General features: G+C 54.5%; 1 protein-coding gene across 3 annotated transcripts in view; it reads right to left on the bottom strand.

Moving 5' to 3' along the window:
- Rps6ka2 (ribosomal protein S6 kinase A2) overlaps positions 1-27684 on the bottom strand; it is a 240409-nt gene that overhangs the window by 45014 nt on the left and 167711 nt on the right. For all 3 annotated transcript variants that reach the window (XM_047557790.1, XM_047557791.1, XM_047557789.1), the window contains 6 exons: positions 14849-14929; positions 12484-12563; positions 9373-9479; positions 6496-6533; positions 5025-5167; positions 218-288 (listed from right to left, as the gene is read on the bottom strand). In XM_047557790.1, the coding sequence (XP_047413746.1) occupies positions 218-288; positions 5025-5167; positions 6496-6533; positions 9373-9479; positions 12484-12563; positions 14849-14929 (520 nt within the window). The remainder of the gene's footprint in view (positions 1-217; positions 289-5024; positions 5168-6495; positions 6534-9372; positions 9480-12483; positions 12564-14848; positions 14930-27684) is intronic.

Genomic DNA, 27684 nt, shown 5'->3' with positions numbered 1-27684 from the left:
CTAGCCATGGGGCCCTCTATGTGGTTCTTGGTGAGGAAGCACCCTGGAAGGTGCGTTGGAAACACTCTGAGGACCTACCAAACCCGCCAGTGATCCCGCTCACAGTTGGCGTTCATGTGCTTGTCCCCATGGCCACCACCTGCTCCTCAGCCCCGGGGCAGAGGCTGGGCTCTGTCCCAGATGGTGCAGGCATGTGCTGGGGTAGCACACCACTCACTTGAGGATGAGGGCCATCGTCTCCTTCCGGTCCTTCCCCTGGAACGGCAGTGACCCCGTGAGCATCTCAAACTGCAGAGCAACGTAGAGAAGTGTGAGTTCATTGATTCTCCCAAACCCCGGTAAGTGGGTGCCTCAGGGAGCCGACAGCACAGCGGGGAGATGCATGAGTGAGGGAAGCAGTGAACGGTCCCTGCCCGTCCTGCCTCTGTGGGTGTGGTGGCGGGCTGGCCGGGATGGGGAGGGACAGCTTCTGTGGGCTCTGGGGCAGTGGCCTGGCCCCAAGTCTAGCAGACGTGTATCTCTGACCACTCCTGGAACGAGGGACAGGGCCAGCAGAAGTCCTCTCCATACCACCACACCTGGGACCTCAGGGAGGTGTGGACACATCCACCTTCCTGTGTGTTCTCGTCAGTTTAAACAAGAAAGCGGCTTGCTCTGTCTGCTCTAGTCCTATTTAATTTTCTCCTACGTGTGTCTCTGCTCCTCTGCAATTTATCCTGCTGCATGTTTTCTTTGTGTCATGAAAGTCCTGGGAAACACACAGAAGTGGAAAGACCACAACTGCACTGTCTAGAGAGCCACCCTACCATTCATTATCTCCTCTCGGCACTTTCTTCAAATGGTTTCATTTTTATTTCTTTAAAAGATAAAGTTTTGTGTACTCAACTTTTCACAGAATAGTACAAAACTCTCTGTGTGCATCATAAAATCTGCAGCATTCCCTGTGCGGCCGTGCCACTGCGCCACTGTGTGCCTACTGGTGGGCCTCAGGGTGTCCCCGACTCCTGCCGACACTAGACTGAAACAAACCCAAGTGTCCCTAAAATGCCCAGGTGTCTGTAGAGTGAAATCACAAGCAAGGAATGGGTCAGCCTTTATTGACGTTACTGGTCTGCTGCCAGGAAACAGAATGTCAGGAGAGGGAAACTCCCGCCGGCTCAGGAGTCTGAGCCCGCTCTGCCACGCTGGGCTTGCTGTCAACTCTGTGTGCTGCTGCCAACACACAATCACTAAGCAATGAAGAGCAAGGCAAGAGCATCCAGGTGAGAGTCCAGAACGGACAAGTGTGGTCAGATTGGAAGTCCAGGATGCTCTGCCCAGCAGATGAGCCACTGGTCGGTTAATGCAGGCAAGCCTCCACAGCTGACCACAAACTAGAACCCAGGGGCAGAGGGAACTCTGCCTGCTTAGCCTCTACAGCTGACCAACAAACTAGAACCCAGGGGCAGAGGGAACTCTGCCTGCTTAGCCTCTACAGCTGACCTCAGGGCGAGGGTGAGTCCTGCCTGAAGGGACCCCTAATGAAGCCAAGCAGGCCACCCACGGCGGAGGCAGAACCCACCCGGATGGTACTGGGGCAGCTGGATGAGAAGACTCTGTGAGGGGACACAGTCACAGGGAGCTAGGATCCTCGTCCATCTGGTGGTGCCGGGTAAACCACCTACATCACTGCAGCAAACACTGACGGCTCAGAGCTCAGGTGCAGCCCCAGGCTCTGCCCCTCACCTGCTGGGCCAGGCACGGGACCGCAAGGTTCTGACAACAGCGCCCACCTGCCAAGGCCATTCCAGGGTGAGGCCAGCTCATGCCTCCCAATCCCTAATACCAGGCATCTCCCTCAGGAACTGCCCAGGGGCCTCCCCTCCCCAGCAAGACCAGTGGGTGGTGCACCATTACAAAAAAACCAGCTCCACCAGGGGACCCTCGCAAGGCTCCAGGGGGACATCACTAAGCGTCACTTAGACCCACCTGGTGATTGCAATGAGAATTCGGACGCACTTGCGGCTGCTGCTACCCAAGGAAGTGCCAAGGGCCACTCCTGCCAGGGCCACGCCTGCCAGGGCCGCCGTCTGGGGCGAGGGAGGAGGAGGGCAGCAGCCCGAGAGCGCATGGGAACAGCCGTGTGACCGGAAGCCTTGCTGTGCTCCTTGAGCCTTTGTCTGTGCAGAGGAAGGGTGAATGCTGCCTCCTGCCTCGCTCAGGTGGAGGGTGCCCTGTGAGCTCTCGAAGGCCGTGCAGACCAAGTGCTGCCTGGGGAGCTCACGCCCACTGCCTGCCAGTGAGTGAACTCTCCTGCTTCTTGAATCACTGTCCTTCCCCTGTGGGCCAGGGACACGGGATGTGGAGTCCTTCTGACTAAGCCATCCAGCAGGGAGTGTCCTGTGTGCAGGAGGAGGGGCTGGCCACTCCTGGTGCTGCAGCAGGCCACAGTGGCAGGGGTCCGTCTGGGAGCAGCGTCGACCCCCACATGAGGTGCAAGGGCCCCAGAGGGCTGCAGGGCACCTCTGTCTTCACACTTTGCTGGGGGAGCAGACCTGGGGCACTGGGCTGCTCTGTCCTGGGGAGTCAGGGGAGGTTCGTGAGACTCACTCAAGTGTTGGGGACATAGGCATTTGCCATGGGAGGTGGGATTGTGCAGGAGCAACACTCGGGAGTGGAGAAGACCCAGAGTAGGAGGGCCAGGAAAGGCCTCCAGAGTCAGGCTCTGGCCGGGGCCGTGCAGGACTCGCGAGGGAGCAGCTGCCGGGAGCAGCTCCCAGTACCACCTCTTGCGCTTTCCTCTTTGGCTGTCCTTTCAGTGTGTCCAGTCATCTCCTTGATTTGCAATGACTTAGATCAGAAAAGAATTTAAGTCTATTTTATATTATGGGATGGACTGTGTGGTCCTTTCCTCCACAGAAGCAGATTAGAGGACTGTCCGGTGGCCCTCAGACTACTCCAGCCGGTCGTGTCTGTTGGTGGTCTAAGGCTGCGGTTCTCTCTGCTGACCTTCCCTCTCCAGGTTCTGGCTGACCTCTTGCTCTCTTAACTATCAGGCACCCTGAGGGACAAGGGGCAGCATCTCATGACTTCCATCCATTGGACAGTTTTATCCAAGCACCACTGAGGACCAGTCACAAGTCCAGATTTAATCACTTGGTCCATCTCTTTGAGTCCTGGAGCCCTCCCAGGGGAGTTCAGGGAGGGTCCCTTGGAAACCTGGACTTGCAGGGTGGCTGGCCATGTCTCCAGAGGAACCTGGGTACTCTGGAGGGTGGGGCTGCAAGAACAGGGACACTGCTAGGACCTGCAGCTCAGTGTCAGTGAAGGTTGATACCAGACTTCCCAACCAAGTCTGCAGCTGGTGGGGGGGACCTCAAGGAGGTGCCCCCGAACCAGCAAACACCTGCCACCCACACTCTCAAAGAAAACCAAGATATGTGGATAGGAGCAGAGCTGTTTATGCAAAAATCATCTTGAAGAGAGCAAAGAACTGTCTCACTATCTAAGGGAAGACACGTGGATCTGAAATAAGCCGAGAGGGAGCCTGAGAGACCTCTGGCTGGTGGTCTTCAGGAGAAGGAGGAATTGCATCCTAGCTGCTGCTTTACGGGGTGAATAATCATAAATAGCAAAACGCTGTCCCCACCCTCCTGCCAACATCGCTGGACCCTTGAAGATGCCCTGTGATTAGCACAAGGGCCTGTTTGATGGAACAGAAATGGAATCAGGGCTCTGCTTGACCAGGCAGCTTCTCACTGAGGGCTAACTTTCCTTGGAGTTCACTGGTGGAAGCAGGAGTGCTGGTCCCGCGGGCGGGAGTCACCCTGACTGACATGCACATCTCCTACTGTGAGCTGAACCACCTCCAGGCTGGTTTAAGGGACATGGCCCCACAGTCAAAGGTCAGCGTCCTGTGTCCATACAGGCAGGGTTCTGAGCCAGGGGCCAAAAACAGGACAGACTTGGGCATCTGCCTGAGATTAGCCAGGGGCAGGTCTGAACTAGGCCACAGGATGCAGCCCTGGGTCCTGCAGGGGCAGGAAGAGGATGGCCGTGTCCATGAAGGGATCCGATGTACAACACTGCCACATTTGCCGAAGGTCTCATGGCCCGTTTCCTCCTTTTTTAAATGCACAGATGGGAGCCGTGTTGGGACAACCCTGAAATGCCATGATCCAGGACTACCCATGTCAGATTCCAGTGTGTCAGCATGGCCCACGCTGAGGGCAAGTAGAGGTCATGAGGGTGCTCCTGGGTGAGGAGAGGAGTGGGGAGGAGGAAAGCTGGCGTTCCCACTGTGGCCGTGGGACACAGCTTTTGATTACATGTGCTAAGAGGTAAATTGGTTTCTAGATGTAGGTGTAAGTACATTTAACTCATGTGTACTTTGGTTCATGCCAAGTTTTACGACTGAGTTAAAGGAGTGTGTGTTTGGATTAAGAAAATCCATCCACGCTGGGGGTGGAACCCAGGGGCACTTTACCCCTGAGCTATATTCCCAGTCCTTTTTATTTATTTTTGTGGTGCTGGAGATTGAACCCAGGGCCCTGTGCATGCAAGGCGGGTACTCTACCAACTGAGCTATATCTGCAGCCCTGGTCCTTTTTATTTTTGAGCCAGGGTTTCATTAAGTTGCCCAGGCTGGCCTTGAACTTGCTCAGCTTCCTGAATTGTTGGATTACAGGTGTGAACACAATACCATGCCCAGCAAGAAAAACATCTTTCATGTGGACATCACTGCCTCTCTTAGAATCCTCCTTAAGTCTGTAAGTGTTACGTATGAAGGCTTGCCTGCTAAGGGGTTTGCATTCCTGTTTGAGTCCCAGTTCCATTTTCTGGTGGTGGGAATTTGGGACTGACAGGAGGTGGAACCAGGAATCACTCAGAAACTCACTCCTCCCCGCTGCCCAAAACACCATGAGGTTGCTATGCAAGCCTCGGGCCCTTTGTCCCCAACTCCAGGCCCACTGGGCCACCCTGGTGGGCAGTCCATTGCAACAGCTCCCATAGTGCGGAGGCCCACTGAGGAGGTCAAGCCTTACCATGAGCACACCAAAGGACCACCAGTCGGCACTCTGCGTGTGTCCCCGCCGATTCACCACCTCGGGTGCCATGTATTCTATGGTCCCGCAGAACGAATAGGCTCTCTTGTCATGGTCGATAGCCTCCTTGCTCAGACCAAAATCTAGACATAGGCACAGCACAAAGCACATCCTCAGTCTCTGATCCACATTCAGGACAGTGTCTGACCCTGTTGCTACTGTCTGTGCATCACAAGTTGACTGCCCCCCACCCCATCCATCTAGGGGCAATATCTCTGCCCGAGCATTGGGCTGGCAAGCCCCTGAGGTCAGAATCTACAATGTGAGCAGATTTCTTTGTGAATGTACAAATTCCAGAGTGCCTTGTAACAATATCAAGAAGTTTATTTCTTAGCATCAGACATAAATTTCCTAGGAGACCCTTTTCCATAAATAAGTACCATGGAGGATGACAGAGCTGTGGCTTCAGGTCAGGGGACCTGGGATTGACAGACAGGTGTCAAAGCTGCAATAAGACAGGAGGAACGTGAAGGAGGGCTCAGGGCTCCCTGGGAGGAGGACCCTACCTGGGGAGGCAGGAGTGGGGTGAAACCAGCATAGGGAGGGGCAGAATGACCACACCCTGAGCCCAGAACCCATGAACAGGTGCTCTTACAGGGCAGAAGGGACTTGGCAGGGTGATTAAGTTAAGGATCCCAAGATGGAGAGACCATCCTGGATGATCTGGGTGGGCCAACATCATTGGGAGGGCCTCTACATGAAGGAGGGAGGCGTAAGCCCAGAGAGAGGCTGGGAATTCGGCACTGTTGGCAGTGACGGGGACGAGGCCCCAAGGTAAGCCATGGGCCTGGCCAGCGCTGGAGAAAGCAAGGAGAGGGCTCGTTCCCTGGAGGCCCAGGGGTGGGGTGTGGCCCGTTGGCCCTGAGACCTGTGGCCTCCAGACCATGAGATGGCAAGTTGTCCATGTTGCTCTAGGTCACTAAGCTCTGGCAGTTTGAGACAGCAGCCACAGGAAGCTATTGTCAGTGGAGAGTCTTGCAGGATGGATGTCCTCAATCTGGGGGAACTTGGCAGCTGCGGCGGTTCGGATGTAAACAGGGAGTGTGGTTAGGGAGCAGCTGCTCTGGGTCAGCAGCCGTGGTGTAGGCTGTTGAGGCCACAGCAGGGCTTCAGGATGCGTACCGAGGGTAGCCATGTCGGCCCTGGTCAGCACTGGCGCAGGCTCTCCGCCCAAGCAGCCATGAAGCTGAGCCAGAGCCCGAAGGTGGACCAGGCAGGGGTGGAGAGGGGACAGCCTGGGAATCTCAACCTTTCCCACCCTGTGAGGATCCACAGCACAGCCAGCCCAAGTCCATGGAAAATTCGATCAGATCAGAGACAAGTGTTTGGCAGATTAACTGAGACTTTGAGGTGGTCCCCTAGTTTACCGGGGCTGAGATGAAGTCACCAAGGGAAATGGTCTTTTACAAACCTGTGATCTTGATGTGTCCTTCTTCATCCAGGAGGATGCTGAAAGAAAAGGAGAGAAAGCTGAGGCCTTAGCAAGACCAATATTGGGGGCATGCAGAGCACAGAGCCCAGTCCAGGGTGGAAGGCAGCACCTGCTGCGTGAGCTGGGTCCTCAGATGGCCGCCTGCCTGCCCACAGCTCCTGCTAGCTCAGAACAGCTGCAGGGGTTCCTGCTCACTTATGAGTCTGGGGTCTGCAGGGTTTAGATCTTGTTGAGACCCAGCGAAGGGCTGGAACCTTCTAGCCTGTTCTGCATGTGGAAGAGACAGTGGCCCACAGGTACTGGGAGCCTCTAAGAAGGAATTCTTTCATATGGAGGTCCTCCATGCCCAGAGACCCCTTCTTCTCCCTCCAACACTCCCTGAGCACGGCTCCAGCTCTTGGGACCAATCCCAGCCTCTAGTGGGTCCTGAGCACAAGCTTAGGCCTCAGATCCCAGGTTCCCCAGCTTTGTCTTGTGATGAGAACTGGTATCAGCTTGGCCCTGCTGTGGGCCACTGGCCCATCTGATTCCCATCCAGCCTTCGTCACACCACGAGTCGAAAGTTGCTCTGCTGGTCACAGTGGTCCTGCTGAGGTACAATGTGCTGCTCTGCAGGGAACAGAGGTGGGCTAGAGAACAGGGGTGGGGCCCTGGGCTGCCATCAAGGAGCCCCTCTTCCCTGGGACTGCAGACTGGAGTCTGGGGCTGGTACCTTGAGGTCCTGCCACTCTAACCCTCCATATTTTGGGGTCTGTCATTAAACCCTGTTCCAAGAGATCCTGGGAGGAACAGCCTAGTCCTAAAAGTCAAATTCCAAGGACATGTATGACATCTCTCTTAACAACCGGAAAAGGAAACTGCCTAGGCCACAGCATGGATGAACCGTGAGGATGTGATGCTGCATGAAGCAATCTAGTCACAAAAGACAAAGCGCTGTGGGGTCCACGCAAGGTGGTGGCTTGATTCACCAAATTCATAGAGACAGAAGGTAGATTGGAGGCTGACGGGGCGGGGGGGGGGGGCGGTCAGTGAGTAGTGGGGACAGTTCCGGCTCCGCAGGGTGAACAGAGCCCTGGAGAGGGGTGCTGGCGACGGTGGCACAACCCTGGAAATGTGCCTGATGCCACCGAAGCGTGCACGGAACCAGGGTAAAGTGGTAAATTTGATCTTGTCTGTACGTTAACATGATTAGGAAAATCTGCCATGGAATTAGAGAATACCTACTGTTTTGCAGAAATGTGAAGGCAAAGCTTGCAGCATATTAATTAGAAGACACGTTATAATTAAAGAGGCAAATGTTTTTGTCTTTGCTTTTAGTTATACTCAGTCTTTGCCCAGAATTAAACAACTTTCAAGATTCAGTTCCTAATAATTCTAACTGAACAACAAAGCCTTCTTCATCTGGCAATTAAATAACACTGTTTCAGCTGTAAGGATCGCTGTGCCCTTTAAAAGGAACCAGCGTCCGCTCTGCTGCCTTGAAGCTGCTCAGCCCGGGCAGACTTCGTGCCCACAGGGATCAATCTCGGCTGTCAACACAGACATTTTCAACCCAAGGCTCATGAGCTAGAGGGCAATTAGATGAGGTTAACTGGAGGTGACCTTTGCCGTGACCCTCAGAGACAGGCCAGGCTGCTGCTGTCACCTCCTGACCAGGGATGGGTATCAGGGAGGCCCAGGGTGCAGTGCACTGAGGGGCACATGGTCACATCTGCTGTAAAACTGCAGCATGGCCTCCTGCACCTGCAGCAAAGGGATGGTAGCAGCTGCCCCTCCTGAGGGTTAAGGGACAGGGCCTTCTATGCCATTTGTGAGTGCTTCTGCGGCATGGCCAGCGAGGTTCTGCTGACTGGTAGTAAAGTCAGAGCTGTGTGGGGCATGCCCAGGCGGATACGCTCAACATCATGCCACCTGGCTTCTCAGCAAACCCAGACACCTCCACGGTGACAGCCCTGTCTGAGAAAGCAGCCTTAGGGATGTGCTGGTCTCCCTCAAGTCAGGGCAGGTGAAAGGGGGGATGGCCAGCAGGGGCTTGTGCCCATCCCTGACCCAAGTGCCCTGGCCTCAGGGCATGGGCTGGGCTCTCTAGCATGCCCATGTTGTGGCCCCACCAGGTGACATGCATCTGGGGCCAGTTATGAGCAGTCTTGGAGGTATGCTGCTCAGTCCTACTGGTGGAGAGACCATGGTTTTACCCAGGGACACCTACTAGTCTGTCCCCTAAATGGGTCACTTGTAAGAAAAGACCTGGAAGGGACATTGGTGTTTAAATTTAGACCAGATTAGCAAATTATCTAGAAATAATAATACAATAGATTGTCATCACTGAAGATCCACAAATCTGAGCAGGTTTTTGGCCTGGGGATTCTGGGCCACTGTCTCTTAAATGAGCTCTTAGGAAAGCTACGCTTTCACCTAGAAATGGGCCAGTTTCCAAGAGAAGCCACTGGACTATGGGCTGCTAGGCTCTGGGCAGTAGTGGGAAGGTCCCTGAGTGGACACCTGTGAGAGGGGGAGGGGGGGGGCACAGGCCTAGTCTGAGCGCTCCTCAGGGCAGAGGCACCCTGCCCAAGGGATGGGACCTGGTCAGCCACTCCTCTACAGCCTGGATGGGCGCCTGGTCCTCCCTCTGTTCTGGTGAGAGTCAGGTGACAATTGGCCTGGGAACTTCCTACAAAACCCAGTAGGGCCCCACGCGTAGCTGGGCCCTTTGCAGGGCGGGGAGGTGGCATCTGCTCCCTTCACTTGGAACTCCAGTGTGGCAGAGGCCAGCATGAGATCGCCCGGCCGCTGTGATGCACCCCTGGGCAGGAGTACCGAGGGACAGCCACTCAGACATGGGTGAGTCTCACTTACTTCTCGGGCTTCAGGTCCCTGTAGATGATCCCCAGGCCGTGGAGGTGGTGCAGGGCCAAGGCCAGCTCAGCCAAGTAGAACTTGACGTCCTCCTCGGTGAACATCACCTGGCAAGGAGAAGAGCGGGCCTGCCTGCTTGTTTTGAAGACCTGCCAGGCAGCCAGCACTCACCCCGAAGGCAGGCGGGTGGAAACCCTGGGCTCCCCAGGGCTGCTCTGGCCTTCTAGTGGGAAGGCGAGCTCTGCGCGTGGTCTCGAGGCATGGAGGACATGGTGGCAGGACCCTCAGGGGCAGCTCCTTCCTGGCCAGCCTGTCCTCCTCACTCCCACAAGTCACCCACTCCGTAGGCTTACATTTAATATCAGTGCTCTTAGTAAATAACCAAGCCGCTCTGTGACGGTCGGGAGAGGAGTGGAAAACTGGTCTCCATCTCATCTCCCTCTCATCTGTGTCTTCCCCGCTCGGGCTGATGCAAGCTGGCAGCCTGCTGAGCTGCTGTCTGCCACCAGGGTCAGTGTGGCCAACGCACACACGGCTCCTCCAGTCCAGGAGGCTGGCAGGGGAGGGGCTCGTTGGGGTCAGGGGCAGGCAGCCATGCTTCTGGCTCTCAAGTGGCTGGGGCGGCCCAGGCTGGGCACTGACCCGGCTGGGATGCCCTAAGTGTCTCCTAAAGGGGGCAGGAGGCCCTGGGGCCACAGCACTTCAAGGCACTGGCTCAGGATGGGGACGCTCAGCCCCCCAGCGTTAGAAGAGGCTGTTGTAGTCACATCAATGGGAAGCTGGATCCTCATCACAAACCACTGTTCAGTTCCTGTGAGAAATGATGCTGCAGGAGGGGTCATGCTACTGCTTCTCCCTGAAGGCACACACAGGGCAAATCCACATGCAGCCAGTTTCCTCGTGCACTGACTCGGGAAGATGGCAGAGCAGAGACGGGGTGACAGGCTGACACGGCACTCATCTCACAAGGGACGCTTCCCGCTGGGGCTGCAGAGTTCTGCAGGGGACTGACAGGTGCTGCCAGCCCTGCTGGCCCGTGGGCGGGACCCCTGTTCCCCCTCCCAGTGTGACCAGTGCCTTTCCTGGCTGGGTGCGTCTCTGCACTGCATAGTATGTCCACTGGCTTGCTCACTCAGGCTCTGCCACTGTCTTTCCTCCCCGACTGACCCTGCCTGGCTGTGGGCTGGCCACCGTGGCTGGTGTGCACTTAGTACTCCGAGGGAGGCTGCCCTGCTCTGCTTTTCAAGTCTCAGGGCACATCTCAGCAGAGTCCCCAAGCACAATGACAAGCAACTACCCTGTGCATGTGAGCTCCTTCAAGGCAGTCCCAGTGACCTGCAGGGGCAGGATGCTGTCCAGGGCACCGTGGGCCCAGGCCACGCCACTCGTTCTACTCCCCTGAGGCGGCTCTTACGCGCTCGCTGTACCTTGTTACATCTCGTGTCACAGGTTCCTGCTCATGACTGCTGCCTTTTGTTCTAAAAGACACCCACAGAGCAGACCTAGATGCTGGACAAAAGCAGACTCCAGGTGGGCAGATTTCCCCTAGATGAGACGGGTGGGAACAGACCAACAGCTACCACGAGAGGGACCAGTGGGGGCAGACAGCCTCCTGGGAAACCTGCACAGGGCAGGCGGCGCTGCTGGACGGGGACCGCGCGGACGGGGCTTTTTCCTAGAACCGGGTCAGATTCTCCCAGGCCACTATTGCCCATGTTACAAGAAGCCCCGTATGCACATGGCGCCACCATCCTGGGGGCTGCCAGTCAACAGGGAGAGCAGCCCTCGGTCTCCGGGCCCCACTCCTGCTTGGGGAGCGTCTCCCCTTCATCTACTGCTCATCTGGAGTTTTCAGCAGACAGGGAGCTGCTGCAGAACTGGGAGGAGGAGAAAAGGCAGAGCAGATAGACTCTACCAAGCCAGAGACGACTCTGGGGGAGCTGCTGTGCACTGTGCTGCCCCTCATGCCCCCGTTCGTGGCTCTGCAGGAAGTGGTACCACTTGGAAACGCTCCAGTGGAAAGCCCTGCATCACTGCCATGGGACCGCCCAACGAGGCAGCAGACCTCAGCGGGGTTCTTGACTTGCACCTCTGAAAACAATTTCAGGATGTGTCGGAAGCAAATCACCAGCAGAGACTTATTAAAGAACAGCACAGCAAAGACAGAGACACCAAAAGGCAGGTGCAACACCCCTGCCTCTCAGAGAAGGCAAATGATGTGCTCTGAGCCTCTGACTATCTGTGGGGTCTTCCTGGGGAGAAAGTGGAGGTTCCCAGGTGAGCACGTGTGAAAATCAAGCCCTGGTCCACCCAAGGGCACTGGGTTCAGGGTGTCTCTCCTGGCTGCCAGTCTGGCCGTGAATCAGGTGTGGGAACGTGGTGTGGGCGTTTGGCCTGGGGACATTTCAGTGCCTTGTTCTAGCTGCTCTGGGACAAGCACAGGCTAGCTGAAGGAACGGAGTGGCTGCTCACGCTCCCGGATCCTCTCCCTCCAGTAGGACTCTCTCCTGGGGTAGCTGCCCTAGCTCCTCCCACGGGCCTGGGCAGAATTCTGGCTTTCTGCACCTGTAGAACCGAGCACCCCTCAAGTCATGAGGGCCTCCCTGGTGCACTGAGTAGCATTCTGGAACACTCCTATTGGAAGTGCTGGAAGTCAAGGTAAACTCTGGGGTCATGAAAGAGCTCATGGAACTCAGGCGGTGTGTGTAGACCCGACCAGACGCTCCTGAACAGAAACTGCATGGGAGGCCTGCCCCGGAGGAGCAGCCCCTCTGAGCTGAAGCAGGTGTAGTGGAACAGTTTTCCCAATCGTCACCATCACCTAGCCGAGGGCTTCCAACTGCTCTACCCAGAGCAGTGAATGGACTGAGGCTTCAGGGCTTCAGAGGATCTCTGGAGGAACTCGGCTCCCAAGACCTTCCAGGGACAAAGCACTCCTGCAGCTGGTACAGGCTCTTGAAAACCGGCATCCCCTCCCCACACCAAGCATCACGCACACACCAGCACACACACCAAGCATCTCACACAGGCCCACCCCCAACACTCACACAGCACTCCCCCTTTCCCTCCCAGACAGACATTCGTGGAGGGAATTCCCGGAGGGAAGCCCACCTCTTTGGACAGCCTGGTGAAGAGATCGCCTCCCCGCAGGAAGTCCAGGATCAGGTAGAGCTTTCCTTCCGTCTGAAAGGCTGTGGGGGAGACACGGCTGAGAACAGCAGCAGTGGACTCTGCTCTGACACAGTCAGGTCTAGTGACCAGTTTCTCTTGGGCAAACATGACTATTTAGCCTGCAACCTGTCACTCAGAAGCACAGGGGAGCCCGGAGAAGCCCAGGGAAGGCGGCAGGACACCACGTTCCGGTCCCGGTTCTGAAGGCTTTGAGACGTTCCTTTCCCTGCCCTTTCTCCCCTTCCCCTGAATCACAGGGAAGCACAGGATTCAGAGGGAAAACACCTGTACATCCGACCTGCCCTTGCAGTGCCACCCGCATGGGCTTTGCTTGCATCTGGGTCTTCAGACCTGGCTTTGTAGGCTGTCTGAATGGCCTGAGGACAGTGCCAATCACCTGGGAGCTGCACCCTCACAGGCGGGTGCAGTGGACCCAGCTTCTGACTCCTTTCATGGCAGTGTGGGTGACTGGTCGCCCTATTTGTGCTGTGGGCTTGTGTCCTAGTTTGGCCACTGTGCCTGACAACTTTACATTTGTTTCAGGCCACAGACAGTCTATGTAGTTCTTGAGCATGCTTAGCACTGGAGGGTCTGGAAAAACCAGCCACCATTACTACTGCTGCGATGGCCAGCCCAAGTTAGGGAGGGATCGCAGACAATGGCCGCCAGGTTAGGTTAGGGAGGGTCCGCTGACTGATGGCTGGGTCAGGTTACGGAGGGGCTATCAACTAACACTGGTCTAGGTTAGCAAGTGGCTGTCAACTGTGACGCCAGGTCAGGGTTGGTGAGCAGCCCTCAGTTGGAGGGCCGTCCAGACCAGGAGGGCTGTCATTTGGCATCTATTTTATGTATACTGGCAGTACAGCTGGAGGGGCCTGAGATCTCTGTGTCTGAGCCCCTTTCGTTTCCCCGAGTCAACACTAGAAGCATCATCACAGTGGGCTTCAGAGTCCCAGCTCCAGCTGGAGGACGCTGTGGGAACTGTGAGCTGAAGGGTGGATGAGAGTTCCATCCAAGGACTGTCGGCAGTGGCTGGTCTTGTGGTGGGCCACAGGGGGCGTAATGCAGAGGGCCTGCTGGAAAGCATCTGTGAGATGCCCATTTCTTAATTTCTCCAGAAGAAAGTCCCGGGAACCAACTTGAATGGCAGGTGGATGGGACCTGACACCAGCCAGTCAGCAGCAGCAGGGGTGGGAGACAGTGGGCCAGTCTGTCCCACCTCGCCCGCCGCACAGGGGAGACCAGAACTGGAGCTGCCCACAGCCCAGAAAGGGCCAGAGCCCCTGGCCTCTCTGGGTCCACAGTGCAGACTAGCTTTCCTTATTTCTGAGTGGACCAGCCACACGACTTCTGCTTTCTCAGTAACACCAGGAATCGGGCAGGGAAGCGCTGGGAGCCTCCTCACCCTGTCCTGTGCGTGTGCTCACACCTGCGCTTCGGACGTGCACGGCTTCACTCGCTCCCTGCATACGCACACCCTGGAGCCAGCAGCAAGGAACTGGCTTTGTGTTCGGTTCTGCGCTCTATTCACATTAATAATCAGAGGCAGGAACTCCAGTGTGGTGCGGTACGACTCCAGGTCACGGGGACTTCAGATCTGTTTGACCTGAAGTTTTTGCCCACGGGTCCTCTGAGGAGAGACAGAGGCAGAGAGCAGCAGAGACGCTGCGTGGAAAGCAGACACGGGCCTTCAGCAGCTTACTTGACCTGATCCTCAAAAGATGGAAATCATCACCGCCGCTGAGTGAAACTTTGGAAAGTATTTTTAAAATTCTTTTTTAGTTGTAAATGGACACAATGCCTTTATTTTTATTTATTTATTTATATGCGGTGCTGAGGATCGAACCCAGTGCCTCACACGGCCAGGCAAGTGCTCTACCACTGAGCCCCAGCCCCAGCTCGTGAGTGGAGCTTTTGAACGCCCAGAGGCCACTGTCTTTAGATGTCTCGAAATACGGCATTTGCTTAAAAGGTGATACGAATGCTTGGGGCTTAAAGAAACCATCGGTTCAAAAACTATGACAAAGATATGCTGCGGCTCACCCCAACGTAGGTCAGAGCTTTGTGCTGATTGTCAATGAAGACAATTTAATAATGATGGACAGCCTTGGGATGAAAACAGGACACCCAGCTCTCTTAGGGAAAAAAAAATCAAAGGAGACCAAGGGTTGGGACTTAAATGACTTCACCCCCAACAGGGAGGACACAGGGAGACCCTTCCGTCTGATCCACTTTCCTTCAGCTGCCTCTGCCCCGAGAAGGCCACCTGGGCACTCTCAGCTGTGCCTGCTGTCACTCCACTTACCGTAGTGCAGCTTCACGATGAAGGGGTGGCTCACCTCTGCCAGGATGTCCCGCTCCATCTTGGACCGCACTCGGTCCCGGACTGTGGGACAGAGACAAAGGGCTTTCAAGAGGTGGACCCGGAGTGCGAAGGAACACTGAGCACAGAACATAGATGAGAGATTCTTCCCACTTTTAAACATACACAGAGCTTGAAGCAATGTGACGATCACTCCCACATCCTCCACCTTGATTCAATGACTACTGGCATGTTGACACTTTCCTCCTCTATACTCTCTCTTGCCAGGATTATTGAAAACGCATCACATGCACCATGACGTTTTACCTGTGGGTGCATTTGCATGTGTCTCCTGAGAGTAAGGAAAAGAGCTTTTACCTCTCTAATCGAGAGTAACATCTGAAAACTATCGGTCGTCCCTTGACACCTTCTGTTGTCCAATTCAGGTTCAATAGCCCGTGCCGTTCACAGTCGTTATTGTTTCCAACCTGGGGTCCAGTCAAGGGTCACACACTATGTTGCCCGCTCAATCACTTTTATTTTGCTTCTATAAAAGTTCTACACCTTTTTCCTGTTGAATTTTTGGGAGGTCCAGGGCAGTTTTCTTGTGGAACTGTCCGCACGGGGGGTTTGTCTGATTGTGGGTTCTCTGACCCCCGTATTTCCTGTTATCTAAGGTCAGGGCTGGGGGCTTTGGAAGAATGAGGCTGGACAGATGTGGTGAGCAGGTGCTGTACATCTGGATGGCCCAGCAACAGGGGGACCTGCTGGGCTGCCCTCCCAGTGATGCTCAGGGCAGTGACAGTGGCCAGGACCCATCTCTCCTCCACAGAGATCTGCAGGTCCTTTCCTAAGCAAAAAGCAACCTGTGGGGCAATATTCTGGCAGAGAATAGCCTGTGAATTTCCTAAGGATCTTTCATCCAACCATGTTAAGGATCACACAGGAACGAGCCATCCATACCTGAGTCATTCAGGGCTACTAAGTAGCAATTTATGCATTTCTGATAGAAGTGAAAATCAAGGGGAAGCTTGCCTCTGTCTCCACGGAGACCATGGACCATGGGGACACAGTTTAATTTAGTGTGTTTTAAACAATCACAATGTCACTCTTTTGGTGTTCACACTGTCTCAAGCTTAGCCATCTGGAAGAACATATGATCAAGTTCTGAGGAAAAACAAATGAACAAACAGAGAAAGACAGCCACTTGAGGACAAGAAGAACGCTGAGATTGGCAAGCTAGCTGGCACACGCAGGGCAGCGTCCAAGCAACCCTTCCCAGCCCCAGGAGGTGAGGGCGGGAAGTCTTCAGACACTCTTGTTATGACAGACACAATGGACACCAGTCCCTGGGCCAGCACGTCCTCATCCACCATCTGGCTTGTGACACGTACCCCTGAAGTCTTGTTTAAGAAGTCCTTCCCCAAGGGTGGCATGATACAACAGTCAAAATGGCGGAATGGACTCGGCCGCCGTTGGCGAGGCTGGGGGACGGGAAGGGCCCAGCACCCTGCAAACAGCGTGGCAGCGCCTGGGGTTGACAGAACTGCCCGTGACCAGCGCGAGGCTCTGAGGCCTGCGTCCTAAGGTTGCGAAGCCGTGACTGGACGGGTATCCGCACCCCGTTCACAGCAGCCCAAGGCGAAAGCGCCCAAGTGTGTGTGCAGACCAATGGATCAACAAAACGTGCCTCAGAGACCTGAGTGACAGCAGCCGGGCCAACGGCAGCATCGCACGACCCCACTGACAGGCGGCACCCAGGTCTGGCGGGGACTGGCAGGAGGAGGAAGGGCGGTGCCAGCCTAAGGGTGTGGCTTCTGCTCTGGCGGAAGGTGTGGGCGTGGCGTTCACGCCGCTCGTGCTCTGAATCTCTGTCGCGGGGCTACATGGCGGACACAGGTACGGGCTCACCTCGACTGAGAACCAGGCCTCCCTGCCCTCCCACCTCGGCGCTGACTTCTGCACCGCCCTGGGCCCACCTTGGTCTCGATCACAAGTTACTTCCCCTGGCTGTTCTGAGAAGGTGCCAAGTGGTGGCCTAGTGGTGACCGTGGAGCCGACGGCCTGGCTCCCATCCTGGCTCACCGTGGGCTGCTCTCCACCTCCGTTTCTCCACAGAAGCAGGGATGGGTGGCTCTACCCACAGGGTCGGCGTGAGACGCAGACGAGGCGGCACACAGCGAGCGAGGCGCTGGCCAGGCTCCTGCCCCACTGTCCTCGGCAGTGCCCTTCACTGCACGGGAGATACCACAGTGTCCCCCTCCTCTGGTCCACTGCTCCACCTGGTCCTGTGCCAACACAAGCCCCTGCCGCTGCAGGGGGCAGAGATGGCAGCCCTGGGCTCCCCAGGAGGCAGAGTGTGGGCAAGGCTGCAGGAGTCAGAGGCTCCCCGGGGCCTCAGCACCTGCCTCCTCAGGAACACAGTATGGAGGCAGAGCCAAGGGGGCCCAGGGACACACAGCAGACCTTCCCACCTGAATGAGTGGAAGCAGAATCCCCCTGCTGGAGAGGCCTGGTGAGCAGGAAAGTCAACGTCACTGGACAGAAGAGGAAACTGATGCTCACTGCATCAAAAGCAGTTGCTGAAAACCAGATGGGGCAGACCCTCCTGCTGCCCACTGCGGGTACAGGTGCACTGCCACTCTGAGGCAGCCCAGAGGACAAAGTGCTCAGGAGGGAAGGACACACAGCGGCTCAGTGGAAAGGGTGTGATGAGCCGGGCTGGGATTGGGAACCGTTCCCAAGCAAGCAGAGCGGGACACACTGCCCTTGGAAGCCCAGGCGGTCGCTGAGCACTCAGAGAGCTGCATGTCCCTGGCAGAGCCTGTCTCTGGAGCGATGACCCCGGAGCTCAGAGACCCTTTCTCCTCTCTGGGGGTGGTCATGGTGAACCTGCCTGTTGAGGAGGTGGGCTGCAGGTCACTCCTGCTATCTCTCCTGTGTCACTGGTGAGCAGAGTTGGAGTGGTTTGGATTCTGAAGTTTTGTCAGGGTGGTTTCTTTCTCTGCAGATGAATTAGGAAATGGGCCTCAGGATGGTGAATCTGGGGTGTCGACAGCAGGGAAGCAGGGATGGGTCCTCCCCATCCTTCTGTAAATCAGGCAGCTGAACGGTGAAGCCACAGCTCTGGCCACTTGGCCGCAGACTCTTCCTCCACCTCTCGCTGCCCTGCCTCTTCATAGCTCCTGTGCTGGTGTTTGAGACGCAAGACGAGGCTCTGCCCTCCAGGAGTGAGAGGCGAACGGGGACACACAGGAGAGGGCAGCACTGGGGGCAGCCAGCTGTGCACCTGTGTGTGCTGGGGGAGCCCTGGCAGGTCAAGGGAGGCGGCTGGACGTGGCAGGGAGGTTTGCACAGGGGAAGAGCTGGACCTCAGAGAGAACGGCAGCTCGGGAGGCTGTGGGAGCGCAGAAGCCTGCCCGGGGCCTGGGCTGGGCGCAGAGCTGCGGGGCTGCTATGGGCAGGTCTGGGAGCAGCCATGTGGGTGGGGCCTGGGACCTCGGAGGAGGCAGGAGGACGAGTCCTGGGCAGACACATGCCTGGCTGGTCGGATGCCCCTGGAGAAGCAGCAGCAGGGCCAGTGGGTCTGGGAGCCAGCCCTGGGGCAGGCGGGGAGAACAGCCCTGCAGGAGGGAGGGAGCTGCTCACCCTGGCCCTCTGGCCTGGACTGTGGGTCCGGGTGTGGGGTACACAGTGGTCAGGGAGATGTGGACGTGATGGCCAGTAGTTTTGCAAGAATTGCAGATGTGCACACCCACCCATAACAGGAGCCATCCAGGATTCACAGGAGGATGGGCCTTCGGAGGGGTCCTTGTGGGGGCACTGCCCCTCCAGGGGAGGGAGAGAGAACCAGGAAGCCCCGCGCTGCAGTCAGCAATGGGGAGAGCAGAAGACAGAGCAAAAGAAATCAAGGCGGGAGACAACCATGTTGCTCAGCAGGGGACGGCTGTGGGTGAGGGATGTGGGAGCCCACACAGGGCACTAGGGCAAGGGTGGGGTGATGAGGGAACCGTCAAGACCTGGTTCAGCCCTGGGACCGACGTTGGTGACCCTGCAAATACTTTGGGGTGACTTTGCAAGTTTTGAAGTCCTTTTCTATTACAAGTTCATCTGTTTATTCTGGGGGAAAAAACCCCCTATTTTGACAGAAAAAATGAGCGCTCACTCTGAAACACGACTGTGGCAATGGTGGAATGTCACAGGATGCTGGTCAGCCTGGTGGTGGCATCAGGGTGCTCTCCACTCAACCTGATTCCCGAGAAAGTACTGGAGACCCCAGGATGGATCTGGGACTAGTGCCCAGCTCTCAGCAGAGGACACAGGCGGCAGAAGGAGAGGGGATGTTACAGAGAGTGCCACCTGCCGCCAGTAGCACGTTCCAGGGCTACGGCAGGCGGGAATCCCGAGAGTTTCAGGGGAGTTAGTGAAAGCAAGACGGAGAGCTACGTGTTCAACACGAGATGCAGAGGCTGCGGCTGCTGAAGACCCTGGGAAGAAAGAGTAGGAGTGAAGGCTGAGAAGGACCTGACCAGGAGTGTGGCCACTCAGAGGCCAAGGGTGGAGTCACAGCAGGCATGGTTGCCCTTCCGGACCATCAGAGGGGTCTGCCTCTCTGCCTCCTCCTGGGGAACCTCCTCAGGGACACCCGGCCAGGCTTCCTGCCGGCAAGATCCAGGCTGCGAAGGACTGCAGGACACGGCTGCTCTCAGCCCCGCTTCCCTCTCCCATGCCCACAGCTCGACTCTGCCTCTGGTAAGGTCAGCTAACATCCTGAAACACGAGAGGTGTCCTGGAATTCAGGCCCACTGGGAATGAAGGACACTGTGTAGCCGCAATTGCCATCACACAGAACTGTAAGGGAAACGGACGGTCACAGTGAGCCTGGTAAGAAGCCAGAGGAAGAAGTCAGACTCAGCTGCCAAGGGGCTCCTGGCTGGAGGAGAAACCATGTGCTCTCCTTCCCACGCCACGCTCCACAGCAAAGCCAGCCAGATGTCTAAAAATCAAGCCTTAAAAACACAACTAATGTAAACACTCACCCCATGTCTGGATGCAGAATAGCACAAGAAATAACAGGAAAGATAGACTGAGTTGCAAGACACATACAAACTGGTCAACTACCATGATCACACAATTCAAAGACAAAGGAAAAAACGGAGTTCTCTTAAAACAGACGAGGGTGAAGGGCTGTCACGTCTAAGGCCCAGAGCAAGGAGCTGGGAGCCCAGGCCCGACAGTGGATGGGACTCGTGAGATGACACGCCTGGGCTCGGGGGACATCTGAGAGGACTCAGAGGTGGCGTCACGGGTACACGCCGACTGGACCCGTGGAGGGGAGGGAAGGCCGTGTCCACACCAGGTCAGGGTTCCACTGCTGCTGATGGCAGCCTCGCAGTGGACTGCACCATGTTTCCACACGTCAGTGCAGGGACAAGCCAAGCAAGACGCTGAAGGGCAGCCGCCATCCAGCAGCGCCACGGTGTCTCAGACGGCAAGCCTGATATTCACCCTCCTGGGCGGCTGGGAGGGTGGCCGGGTGTGTGGGTTCTGGCTTTGCCGGCAGAGCAGTGGAAGCCCGGCCTTCCCAGCACCCACCCTTGTGGTCACTCGTGTCCACACCCAGGATGAAGGAAAGGCTGGACCCTGGCTTCCACCTGGCTGACAGCCAAGGAGTGATCCTTCACCAACAGAGGTGGAAGCAAGGTTCCGTCCTCTGGTGCCAAGTGCACGCGAGCTGCTGCTTTGATGGTTAAGAACTGCGAGGCGATTTGATCCCTAGGAACAAAAGGGAAACCCACAGAGGGGGTTCCTTCGCCCTTCCACTGCCGCTGTGTCGGCGAGTTACAGAAGTGGAAGCCGAGTCTAAACACGGGCACGCCGCCTGCAGGGAAACGTCAAGAGCCTCCCCGGCTCGTATGGCCTCTGGGCTGCCCAGGGGTGACTCTGGCAGACCTGGTGCAATGCAGACCCCAGCTACCCCTCTGGAGGGAGCACCGCAGCCCAGGCCATGGCCGAGTGCTGAGGAGTGGGGGAGCCAGCTGTGCCTGCCTCCATTGATTTCCAAGGGAGAGGCCAGGCAGAGCCACCTGGGGCCGTCCAAAGCCAGGGAGCAGGACCCAGAGAGCCAAGCCCTGCTGGCAAAGCTCTGGAGGCGGGGCGCCTGCCCTGGTGTGTCTGGATGGCAGAACACCAAGCCAAGGGAGACTCTTCAGGACCCGAAGGCTCCTGTGTCTGCCTGTTGGTTCTGGACTTCCTTGACACCCACGGCTCTTCTCCTACTCTTACTTCTCCCTCTGGGAACACTGCTGTATTTGAAGGGTGCCTTGCTTAATTCCACAGGCTCATAGCGGGAGCGTAATATGCATCAGGACAAACCAGGCTGTAAGACTCATCATACCTGGTTTGGATCAGATAATTTGATTCTTGTGAGTTTATTCTGGAATAAAATCAAGACTCTTGAAACTGTTGAGATGGAATGAATGTGTTATGCAGGTGATGGCAAGAAGCAGGGGCAGAAGGCTTTAGACTAAATGTCTGAGTTCCTCCAGATTCATATGTTAAAACCTGACCCCCACTTGATGGTGTCAGAGAGGAACCATGGAGAGCTGCTGACCATGCAGTGGAGCCTCATGGGTGGGATTATGTCCTCATGAAAGAAGCTCCAGGAGCTCACTTGCTGTCCATCCTATGATGACCCTGGCGAGGCAGCTGTGAACCAGGATGCAGGCTATCCTCAGACACAGTCTACTGGAGCCTTCCAGCCCCAAGAACTGAGAGACATGAAGTGCTGCAGTCTAAAGTTACCCAGGCTATCATGTTTTATTATATTATGATGAATGCCAAAAGAAAATTTAGGGTGAGATGAAAATAAATGTGATTCTGTACATGATTATCTCAATAGATGCACAAAAAGCAATTGACAAAAATACAACACGCATTCACGTTCAAAACACCAGAAAAACTAGGGATAGTAGGAACATACCTCAACAATGTAAAAGCTATATACATTAAACCCAAGGCCAACATCATTCCAAATGGAGAAGAATTGAAAGCATTCCCTCTAAAAACTGTAATAAGACAAGGATGCTCTCTTTCACCATTTCTATTCAATACAGTCCTGGAAACTGTAACAGAGCAATTAGGCAGAAGAAAGAAATTAAAAGCATATTAAAAGGAAAAGAATAACTCAAACTATTTGAGTTATTTGCTGACAACATGATTCTAGACCCAAAAAAACTAGGGATAAACTAGTTCAGAAAACTTCTAGAACTCATAAATGAATTCAGAAAAGTAGCAGGATGTAAAATTAGCAGCCATAAATCAATTGTGTTCCTATACACTAGTGATGAATTAACTGAAAGAGAAATTAGGGAAAATATCCTATTCACAATAGCCTAAAAAAAATTTTGGGGAATCAATCTAAAAAAAAAAAGAGGTGAAAGACCTCTATAAGGAAAACTACAGAACACTAAAGAAAGTAATTGAAGAAGAACTTAGAAGAGTTCTTGCTCTTGGATAGGCAGAATCAACATTGTCAAAATGGCCATACTATCAAAAGCGCTATATAGAGTTAATGCAATTCCTATGAAAATTGCAATGATGTTCTTCATAGAAACAGAAAAAAGTTATGAAATTCATTTGGAAAAACAGGGACTCAGAAAAGCCAAAGAAATACTTAGCAAGAAAAGTGAAGCAGGAGGCATCATAATAACAGACCATAAATTACAGAGCCACAGTAACAAACACGGCATGGTGTTGGCATGAACGCAGACAAGTAGACCAATGGTACAGAACAGAAGACCCAGAGACAAACCCACATAAGTACAGTTATCTCATGCTAGACAAAGGTGCCATAAATATACATTGGAAAAAAGACAGCCTCTTCAACAACTGGTGCTGGGAAAACTGGAAATCCATATGTAGTAGAATGAAAATCAACCCGTATCTTTCATCCTGCACAAAAACTCAATAAAAAGTGGATCGAGGATCTAGGCATTAGACCACTAATAGAAGAAAGAGTAGGCCCAACTCTTCATCATGTCGGTTTAGGAATTGAATTCTTCAACAGGACTCCTAAAGCACAAGAAGTAAAATCAAGAATCAATAAATGGGATGGTATCAAACTAAAAAGCTTCTTCACAGCAAAAGAAACCATCAAGAACATGAAGAGAGAAACTATAGAACAGAGAAACCTTTTCCACCTATACCTTAGACAGAGCATTAATCTCCAGGATAGATAAAGAACTCAAAAAACTTAACACCAAAAGAAAAATAATAATAACCCAATCAATAAATGGTCTAAGGAACTGAATAGGCATTTTACAGAAGAAGAAATATAATCAGTCAACAAATATATCAAAAAAGGTTCAACATTTCTAGCAATTAAGGAAATGTAAATTAAAACTACACTGAGATTCCATCTCACTCCAGTCAGAATGGCGATTCTCAAGAACACAAATAACAATAAATGTCAGAAAGGATGTGGGGAAAATGGCACACTGATACATTACTGGTGGGACTGCAAATTGGTGCAACCACTATGGAAAGCAGTATGGAGATTCCTCAGAAAACTTGGAATGGAACCACCATTTGACTCAGTTATCCCACTCCTCAGCAAACAACCAAAGGACTTAAAATCAGCATATTATAGTGATGTGGCCACATCAATGTTAACAACAGCTCAATTCATAATAGCCAAGCTATGAAACCAACCTAGGTGCCCTTCCACAGATGAATGGATAAAGAAATTGTAATATATATGCACAATGGAGTATTACTCAGTCATTAATAAGAATGACTTCATGACATTTGCCAGTAAATGGATGGATCTGGAGAGTATCTTGCTAAGTGAAATAAGCCAATTCCAAAAACCAAAGGCTGAATGTTCTCTCTGACATGTGGATGCTAACACAAAATAAGGCATGGAGGAGGGAAGAATAGAAGTTCATTGGATTAGGCAAAGGGGAATGAAGGGAAGGGAGAAAGAATGAGAATAGGAAATAGAGTAGAACGAATCAGACATAGGATGATAAGTTCCTATATGAAGACATGACAAGTGTAACTCCACATCAAATACAACCATAAGAGTGGGAAGTGAGCCAGGCACGGTGGCACACACCTGTAATCCCAGTGGCTCTGGAGGATGAGGGAGGAGGATTGCAAGTTCAAAGCCCACCTCAGCAAAAGGGAGACACTAAGCAACTCAGTGAAACCCTGGCCCTACATAAAATACAAAATAGGGCTGGGGATGTGGTTTAGTGGTCGAGTGTCCCTGGGTTCAATCCCCTATAGCCACCACCCCCCACAATAAAAAGAGTATAATATGTCAAAATATACTCTACCGTCATGCATATCTAAAAAAAAACACAATAAAGGTGGTTCTGCCAGCACCGTGGAGACGGCAATGCCAGCTGTTGAGTGTGCCTGGAGGACCTCAGGCGTCCTGGTCTCTGCTCAGCTCCCAGCTGTCCTAATTCACATGACTGTGAACCACGCAAGGGCCCTTCACCGAGAGATGAACCAAGGATCCTTTCTAATCAGATGGCAGCTGAAGCTCCCCACCTCCTGGATGACCCCTCAATCAGAATGAATGAAACCTGGACCGCAGAAGCCTGGACACACCTCTAAAGCCAGACAGCTTCCACGAGAATGGGGGCAGAGGTGAGACGGTCCGCCCGCCTGAGCCTGGTGAGCAGCTGACCCACACCCACCCTGGGCAGGAGGTGGCAAGACGGGAAGGCTCCCCAGCATGACCCTGGCTGTGGCCACAGGGTCCTGGTTTCCTGCTCCTGACCACACGCCAGGCAGTGTCCATGGCAGGGCACACCCGGGACACGCAGGGGGTTATGATCCCCTCGCTGGACCAGCAACTCAGACCCTCTGCAGTGGCCCCACACCAGCAGCTGTGAAGGCCCCAGGTGATTCTGGCTTGAGAAGCACTGGCCACACAGCACAGGACGTGCATTGAGGGACGGAGCCTGGACAGCGTCAACACCCGCCAGCTCCTTCCTCCTCAGGCCGCGGAGCCGTTGGCAACCCTGGAGATGGTGGTCACCTGTTTAGAGAAAGGCAGGGACAGCGCCTGCCCGACACCATGCTGGTTAAGAGGCCACCCCTCGCTGCAGGCGCGGGGACTCCCGCCAGCGGCACAGGGGTCTGTCTGCGGTGTTCCTGGAAACGGTCTGCGGTTTATGAGCTTTCCACCAGCCTCCGGACCCTCTCCCCTTTTCAGGTTGCCTCGGTGGTGGTCTGTGTTCTTGGGGCAGCGCCCTTGGTGATGGGGAACGTCACGTGGCGTCACAGTGTGTGCCTTCACTCTGGGCCGCGCTCTTCACAATGTCATCTGGCTCACAAAATGGCCACAGAGGGAGGTGGAGACTGAGCCGTGGGATTTCCAATGGCTCGGGCTGCCTGAAGGCACGGGGTGGGAGCTACAATGGATGTGCGTCCTGTTGGGTGGAGGCAAGGCCAGGGCTGGGTGGTGACCGTCCACCCACAGGAGGAATGCACGTGGACCGGACCCCCACACCAGGGCTGGCTGCGCCACAGTGAGGTCTGGGGCCACTGCACACAAGGCACGTTCAGCGAGCCTCTTCCATCTTGTCTTAAGAAAGGAGACTTCAGTCGGGCTTTTGGAAAAACATCTGTTCTTTAGTGAGGGCCTGTTACGGAAAGTTAAAACAGTACAGGATGTACGATGTTTGGTTTTCGAGCTGACTTGGAAGGGCAATAGGAAATGTTTCCATTCTTCTGTGCCTTTCTGGGTCATCCTCACAAACAAAAGTGACCTTACATACCCAAGCAAACTGTTCTAGAATATTTAGAAATGACTTTATAGTAAAAAAAGGGCAAATATGAAAAATTGAAATACAGAAGATGCCAGCGACCTGTCACCTATAACCTGGAGAGAGCTGCTGCTTTCCTTCTGGCACAGCTCCTGACGGCGGGCTACCTGCCGCGACCACACGCGTGTCGCGCCTGCAGACTGATTCAGCTCCTGCCTGCTCCATACTGGTCAGCTGCTGCTTCTCGGGGCGCTCTGAAGGCTTACAGGCTGAGGAGGTGGAAATCACGAGGCAGTGGTGAGCACTCAAGTTTAGAGGTCAGGGCCAGCTCTGGTGGAGCCCAGGGCTTAGTGCAGGTGAACACAGAGCCACTTCCCAGCCCCTGGCACCCTGCTCTCCAGAGCTCCACCTCCTCCAGCTTTCTCTCCCTTCCTTCCAGAGGCCCACGGTGAGTGCTGGCTTGAGGGTGAAGAAGGGACAGTCTTGGGAGGGGCAGGAGGAGCTATCCAGGGCCACTGCTCAGATCCTGGAGCTAGGTGGAGCCTGGACAGAAGATGAGAAGGCTGCGAGATCACCAGGCATCTGGTCAGAGTGAAGAGGAGGCCTCCCTGTCTCCATCTTTCACTGCAGAAAGATGGCTCTTCTGGGTCTGAGAGAGAGGGTGGTTTAGCAAAGGCCCACGCTATTTAGCATCGCTCATCTTCAGAACTACAGCTTTACTGAAATAATTCACATTCTAAACAGTTCATCCATTTGAAGTGCACAATGCAAGGGTTTTTACAATATTCAGTTGTGCAATCACCACCAGCCAATTTTAAAATATTTTCATCACCCAACAGAAGCCAAGACTAGGAACATTGCTGCTTGAGTCTCTAGCCTCAGCCCGGCAACCACTGGCCCCCACAGAGATGTAGTGGAACAGGACAAGGAACCCCGGGCTGGTCCCACAGGGAGTTCTCTGGGAGGCCCATCCATGCTGCCTGTGAAGAGTGCAGCTGTCCACTTCCTGGATCCTCAAGTTCTGTCCGGTGAAGAGACAGTGCTGTCTGCAAGTAACAGTTGGTGGCGTTGGCTTGTCCCCACTTCTTGGCTCTTGTGAACTGGCTGGTACTGCACGAACACTCCGCTGCAGTTTCTGTGTGGCCCATGCGTTCATTTCTTGTGGTTAAATTCCCAGGAGAGGAGCAGCTGGGCCCTGCGGTCACCTGTGTTTAATCTTGTGAGAAACTGCAAGAGCAGTTTTGTTTGGGGCTCTCAGATGATCCTGAACTAGAGAATGTCTAATGTATTTCTTTTTCTCTCGGTCCACTGTTAAGTAGAGAGACTATTTTATTAGAAGTTGAGGACGGGAAGTCCAAACTTGCTTTGTTTCCTGTACCTTTTCTTATTAACAGTCATGTCATGAGAATCTTGAAACATTTGTTCATGTTCAACTGACAGTTAAATGAATATTATTAGACAATAAAAATGATAAAATCTAAAGCATGGCTTTAATCAGGTCACTGCCAAAACACTCAACCAGGAACTCACATGCCCAAGACTTTGTGCACACAGGAATCACCAGAACGGCCTGTGGACACCAAGTCCTTAGCTGTGCTCCTGAGTGACAGCGGCCTGTGATCACAGCCTCCTCCCCATGGACATGCACTGGGGCACCTGACGCCAGCCCCAGGTGACGTGGGGGCCAGATGGCTAGCCATGTTGGCAACGCTGGCAACTCCACCCTGATCCTGTCCTCTGTGGAAATGGTCGGCTCCTTGAGCCTTGGGCCCTGCTCGCCTCGACTCCTCCCGGAACCTCCTCTCGCCAGGGCGCTTTCCCGGTACCACACGCCAGGGCTCTGGTGTGCGCCTCCTCTCCCCAGGAGATGGCACAGGATGCACAGCCAGCATGCTGTCACCTCCGCGGTCTCCCGAACATGGCTGCCACGGACACTGTGCTCTCGGGAACCCAGTGCTGCCTGAGCCTCACGGGACCCCGAAGCTGCCATGAGCTCCTGCTGGCCCCTCTGAGAGCTGCCCCAGCTGGGCCTCAATCAGCCTGCAGCCTAACAGG

This window comes from Sciurus carolinensis, chromosome 7, assembly GCF_902686445.1.
Source record: "Sciurus carolinensis chromosome 7, mSciCar1.2, whole genome shotgun sequence".
NCBI lineage: Eukaryota > Metazoa > Chordata > Mammalia > Rodentia > Sciuridae > Sciurus > Sciurus carolinensis.
The sequence above is the reverse complement of the archived record's forward strand: the minus strand, read 5'-3'. Positions and strand labels throughout refer to the sequence as shown.